Source organism: Ursus maritimus, unplaced genomic scaffold (assembly GCF_017311325.1).
Source record: "Ursus maritimus isolate PB19 unplaced genomic scaffold, ASM1731132v1 scaffold_5, whole genome shotgun sequence".
Lineage (NCBI taxonomy): Eukaryota > Metazoa > Chordata > Mammalia > Carnivora > Ursidae > Ursus > Ursus maritimus.
In genome coordinates, this window is record NW_024426663.1 from 71043321 (window position 1) to 71049460 (window position 6140).

General features: G+C 52.9%; 1 protein-coding gene across 1 annotated transcript; it reads right to left on the bottom strand.

Moving 5' to 3' along the window:
- Window positions 1-331: 331 nt before the first annotated feature.
- Window positions 332-5760, bottom strand: FAM170A (family with sequence similarity 170 member A). Its single transcript, XM_008699014.2, has 5 exons — window positions 5032-5760; window positions 2910-3050; window positions 1386-2172; window positions 1042-1100; window positions 332-466 (listed from the first exon to the last, which is right to left on the bottom strand). The coding sequence occupies exons 1-4, from the start codon at window positions 5099-5101 to the stop codon at window positions 1094-1096; spliced, it is 1005 nt and encodes a 334-aa protein (XP_008697236.1). The 5' UTR covers window positions 5102-5760; the 3' UTR covers window positions 332-466; window positions 1042-1093.
- Window positions 5761-6140: the final 380 nt, after the last annotated feature.

The window sequence follows — 6140 nt, forward strand, 5'->3', positions numbered from 1 at the left end:
GCCAGACCTGGGGAGACATGCACAGCACCCACCAGCCCCCTGAAGACTGTCCCAGTGCTTTCAGTCACGACCCGTGGGACACAGTTTCTAAAGCACCTGCTCCTACCAGCGACCTTGTCAGAACTCGGCGTATTTGTCCCAGTCTCCTGCGTGATGCGGAAGCCACCTTGTGAAAACAGCCACATGGAAGCCTCGTCAATCCCGGGGGCATGAGTACCGCTGTTTCTGGAAAAGGACTGTGGCATGAAACCTAGTGCACCAGCCACCAGCGAGACCAATGCACATGGTGGGTAGATGGATAGATCATTTTAATTCAAGAATATATCCCGGAGAGGTTTGGAAAACAGCCTTTATTGCATATGACATGTATATGGTCCTGTGATGCTAGACGGAGCACCGGTTCCTTCGTCTTCCTTCACGTCATCGGCATCCTGTCTGCTCCTCTCCCCAGGGCCCTGTCTTCTCCCTGGAAGCGATTCAACAAATAAGGCAGAGCACGAGGCCACGGGAAGCGACGCGAGCTCCGCCAGTCAGAGCCACCCTTCACCTCTGTCTTAAAGCTCAGAGCCACACACATGAGAGTGAGTTTCTTTCCAGATCAACTACAGCCCAATCAAGGTGCTGGAACATTTCCAGATCTCTTGGGGCCTCACTTCCGAGTTTCTCCCTTCTCCACACTCCGTGTTGTCCCAGAGTGAGCGGCCAGCTCAGGCTGAAGGCTCTCACACCTCAGACCTCGGCTCCCGCTAGGCCCCGTGTCCTCGCTTCACACTGCTCCTGGCCCTTGAGATTGTGCTGAGCTCTCTCAGTCCCTAAGGCCTCTGGGCAGGATTTGCTCTTAGAGTTCAGGTCAGTTGTGGAGCCGCTGAGGTAACTGCCAATCAAAATTCTTTCTCGTGTAAGTCAATGGAGATCAAGTCCCCGGAAGCACGGGGCATGGCACAAGCTGATGTGGAAACCCAGTGTGGGGTGCGCCCCTTCCCCTGAATTCCTCTGGGACCTTATGACATCGGGCCAGACGACGCCAGCCTCAGGCCTTACCTCTCCCGAGAGAAGGCCACACCATCTTCCGGGATCTTCTGGCTCATGAATCTCAGTTGCTGTGTGGAAACCAGAACAGAGAAAGACATGTCGTAGTTCAGGAGGAAAGGGGCTTTGTTGGCCTGAAAAGCTCAGGGTAAATCCCCACTTACAGTCAGAGCTTTATTAAAGGCCTGGATGAGAAGCAAGGGGCCCGGTTACCCACCCCCCTTCAGGTGTCCCCTGAGCTGTGAGAGCCCCCAGGTCTCCCTCCTGGAGGGGTGAGCCTGCATGGGAGAAGCAGTGGCAGCTTGGAGAAGGTACCGCTCCCTCGGCACCCCCGGCCTCCCCCGGCCCCTGCTCACTTCTTGTCCTTTGGAGAATGGAACACACAGCCTGGGCACTGGCTCCAAGGCCGCTTCGGACCTAGGTCTTCTGGTGCGGGCTGTTCCTCCTCCTTCTCCTTTTCCTCCTGTCTCGCTCCCTCTTCCTCCTCCTTCTTGTCCTCCTCCTCCTTCTCCTCCTCCTCCTCTTCGTGGGTGCTCTCTGCTTCCGCCGTGCCCGTCAGCTGGGCCATGGTGAGGTGAAACACGTGGCAGCTGAAACCGTCCCGGATCCCGTGCTGCACGTGCTCCTGGAGGACCTCCAGGGAGGAGAAGACCCGGCAGCAGGCCATGCACCTAAAGCCAGCCTCCATGGTCACCAGCCAGTCGGGGGTCTTGGCCCTGGGTCTCTCCTCAACTGCGGGTGACCCAGGCGGGCTGTCTGACTCTGCCCGCTCCTCGTGCTCCTTCTCCTCCCCGCTGGGCTCGCTGTCAGACAGCAGGTTTCTGGTGGACACGTCCGAAGGGGGCGTCCCTACCCGCACGTCCTCGGGAAGGGTCACTTCTTCCATCCTCGGCTGCTTTTCTAGTGACTCTGAGGTCTCCTCAGTCTCCCAGGAGACCGCCACACCCTTTTTCATTTGTACCTGCATGTAGTATATTTTCATGCCCTTTTCCTCTTTGTTCACGTATAGAGAGGACACACAGGTCTTATAGGACGAAGGGGATGAGGAGGCATGGTGTAAGGGGGGAGCAGTCTCCCCTTGCTCCTGAACCTGGGGTAGGGGTGATCTAGGCTGAGGACTGTCTCGAGGTACTCTCCGGAGTCCTGGGAAGAGAAATCAGAGATGTAAGAATGTGAGTGGGGGCAGGCCAGAAGCTGAGGGGTCTTCAGATGTGAAGATGCGTGGTGAGGAGCCCGGCACTGGTGTTCCTAATCTGGGTGGGTGTAGCTAGGCGTTTTTCATGTGTGCGGAGGGATGCTGGCGGGCGTCAGTATCCAGGGGCGTGGAGCAGGGTGGCAAGGGGTTGTGGCATGCACGGGATGTTGGTGGGTTGTGTGAATCTCTGATACCATTGGTGTGCTTGTGGAATGTGGACAGTCATGTAGGAGATGGTACCGCGGAACACACGTCTGGGGGGGCGGGGGCTGTGTGCTGAGAATGGATGTGTGGGGAGTACGGCTGTGCGCATCAGGGCATGGGGGTCCGAGCTTGACGGTCCTGCTCCAGGGTGGGAGGCCTGCGCCGAGGAGCTCCATCCTTCTCTGGAGGCAAGAGCAAAGGCAAAGCCTACACAGCTCCTCTGAAGGTGTTTTCCCCTGTCCCTCGGCCCCACCCCTCGAGCCCAGACCTTTCTGGCCCATGCTTCTTAACTTGCCCACTATGGTGGCACCCGGGCTCCCCCGCCCCCGCCCACACTGAGCTTATACCCCTGCTCTTCTAACAGCTATGCCAGCTTCCCAGGCTCCTCCACGGAGCCCTGACCACCTCTGATCGGCTTGGGTTTCTTCTTGGCCTCTCCTGGATCTACATGCCCCACACCCAAGGAGCCCTGAGCCCTTACCAGCGTGGATGAGCTTGCGTGGAGAAGAAACACAGGAGAAGTATTCAGAGGCAGAGGACACCTCCCCTACGGCTGCGCCCCAGCCTTTGGCCACCCCAGCTGATTCAAGCTGAGGGGCATCTTCCTGTGACTTTGAGACCCCTAGAAGGATATGAAAGTCTCAGAAATACAGAGGGCGGGCCATGTTTGGGCATCATTCATCCGTCCAACAAATATTTACTAAGTGTGAATACACACAGCTCAGAGTCTGGTCCTGGGTGGATACTCCCATATTGAATTACTATCAACACTTATTTCGGTAGTTTCTTCTTAGGAATGAAGGCCTGAGTGGTGGCTGTGAAGAGTAGGTCTGAAGTGTGAGAATTGTGTGTGTCAGCCAAACCTTTCACAAATGTGGGGACGGCGTGATGAGTAGGGTAGAAACACATCAGTGGAGAGTCTGGTGCATAGTTTGTGTTCACATTCAGGAATTGTGCGACATGTAACCATTTTATATAATATGGGCTGTATTTATGGTGTGTATTCAATCATTTACTCATTCGTTCAATAAAATTCAGAGAGCAACTACTATGTATCAGGCACTATTCTAGGCTCCGGTAATGCTGAGCATTTAGAAGACAGACAGAAGTACAGTAAGTGTACGATATGTCAGCTGGTATTAAGTTTACAAGGATTGCCCCACATTAGCAAACAAAAACAGAGGATGCCCAGTTAAATTTGCATTTCAGATAAATTGCAAACAATTTTTTAGTGCAAGCTTTCCCATGCAATTCTTGGGTCATGCCTATTTTTAGTATGAGTATGTCCCATACGGCATTTGGGATATACTCATACTCCAGAGTTCGGTGTAAGAGCAGAGGACTTTGATACCCATGGATGGTTTGGGAACATACTGTAGGAGGGATGTGCATATCTACCTATATGCTCTATGTGTGGTTTAATGAAGTAGCATGTGTGGAGATATGCAATTTTTTTCTATATCAAAGTATATATGGGTATATAAGTGATGATCTCATGAAACTCCCTTAGTAAGAGTTCTGCATTCGCTCTTACATGTTTTGAGTGTCTCCCAGATCCAGGCATGGTGATAGGAACTTTACAAGGCTGACTTCACATCTGAGGACACTCTATCTGCATTCTCCCCACTTACTGCCCCCACCCCATCATACACACAGAGGCAAAAATATCTCACCAATCATTGCCTTCTCAGTCCTATCCTAGCTGCTGCCTGAAAATCTGCCTCCCATTCAGGCCTCCAGTCCCCAGGCTCATCCTATACTCTTCAGGGCCGTGAGCCTTTTGGAAACTGCTGGGCCCCGATTTGGGGCAGAAGGCTCGGCTGGCTCTCTGGCATGGACTCCATTCTGCCCCACCTCCTACATGTGACCACGCCTTCTCTCAAGGCAAGCTACTCGTTTACATGTAATGCTGTGGAAAGTAAATCCACAGCTCCCCGGGCTCCCTGTGGGGCCCTGACGACATTTCTCACCCCCATCCATCTGGGCTCGGTCTCTGAAAGGCCCATTCCTTCCCCCCAGTCTCCACGGCCAAGACCACACCTTTAGATTCACAAACTTCCATGGATCAATCGGTAAATTCTTCCCTCTAAAGGAATACCATCTCCATGTTTTCAGTATACTGCCATCGCTAGACAACTTCCTTTCTGACTTCTCAAAATATTTTGTCAACAAGGCTTCTCTTTGCTCTTCAGTAAAAGGGACAGCACAACCCACAGATCTTCATCAGCACCCCTCACAACCCCCCCACCCCCACCCAACAACCCCAGAGGAAGATGGAACAAAGAGAATAAGAGAGAATACAGGACTGAGAAAGCCATCCCCTCTGAGTCTGGGCAAGCAGGACCCCGGCCTGCTATGAGTCACAGAGCTCCAGCCCCAAGCAGCCCCAAGAGAGAAGTCTTCAGACGGACAGGGCTGACTGACCACCTGCCGGGGGCATGTGGCCCTGCCATGCCATCTCACCCCACAGGGATGCTGAGGAACGGACATGGCAGCATCCTCGGATACTTCACCGGGGACACGCGCTCCTCCATCCCACCTTCCTAGAGAAGGCTCAGGCTGGCAGCAGCCTTTACGCCCCAGACAAGGTGCCCAGCGCATACCTGCTCCCTGCTCAGCACTTTCCGGGGACTCCTCACTTTCCAGATGTTTCCTCTTTTGTCGCTGTTTCATGGTACCAGCGACAGGAGTTGCTTAGAAGATGCCTAACACCCTGTTCCTCCTTTTCCCTACTGGTTGGCCCTCCTTGACTCTCGGGAAATTCGTTGAGGTGACCCGATAGGAATAAAAGTCGTCGAGTCTCCTAAATGGCTGAGGAACTCAGACCACGTAGAGAACCAGCAACACCGCCCAGTGCTCACTCCAGCACAGGGCTGTTAAGGTTCAAAGGTCACCCTGCTCCAGCGGGGGTTCTCTGACCTGAATGATGACATCAGAGCATTCTGGGGACCTGGATCCCACACAGCCTTTGCAAACGCACAGACCCCATGTTCAAGAACAATTCCTCTTTCTCCAATGGAACCTCTCCCATGAATTCAACTCACATCTTCTTAAGAGGGGTAGGGTATTTTGAGATGCTCGTCCGCTCGTGTTTCATTTTTTTTTCCCCTTTCTCCCTTTATTTTTTACCCTTGCCTTTCTGCATGCAAGCAGGTAACAGACTGCGTTCTCTGGCCAGAGAAAGGGCACGGCAGGGCTAAAAGGGGCAATATCACGCTCATCCTCTGGGCTTTTCTTTCTAAAATCCCCAACTCCACAGAAAAGATGATACTTGAGCAGAAACCTAACAGAAGCAGGATTCTCGAAATTCCGTACTTACTGCCTTCTTTTCCTATTAGACTGTTGAGAGATACCAACCATCAGAGAGAGGTCTGTGGATCATGGAGGAGGATTCTTCAAAGCGTGGTTAGAGGGGAAGATGTGGCAAAAACTCTAAGAGGAGATGGCTGTCTTGGGCATACAGACAGAATCACGGCAAATCGCCCCACATGTGGCATAAGAGCCACGAAACACAAAGGAGGCACCAAGCTGAGGGATGTCTAAGCTGCAAGTGTGTCCTTCAATAAACAGTAGCCACACTCTCACCTCAACCTTCCCTCACTGTGGTTTGCTGTGATCTCCAAATAGGGATGGGTGGAAATCCGAACAGGACACCAGCAGAATCAAGGCTTAACATACAAATCAAGTGGACTTACAAAACCAATTTCCTCCT

Excerpts from the sequence above, each read along its gene's own strand:
- FAM170A (XM_008699014.2), bottom strand. The coding sequence starts at position 5,101 with ATGAAACAGCGACAAAAGAGGAAACATCTGGAAAGTGAGGAGTCCCCG. Across the intron at positions 3,051-5,031 it reads AAGTGCTGAGCAGGGAGCAG|GGGTCTCAAAGTCACAGGAA; the intron begins GTATGCGCTGGG and ends ATATCCTTCTAG. Across the intron at positions 2,173-2,909 it reads ACGCAAGCTCATCCACGCTG|GACTCCGGAGAGTACCTCGA; the intron begins GTAAGGGCTCAG and ends TTCTCTTCCCAG.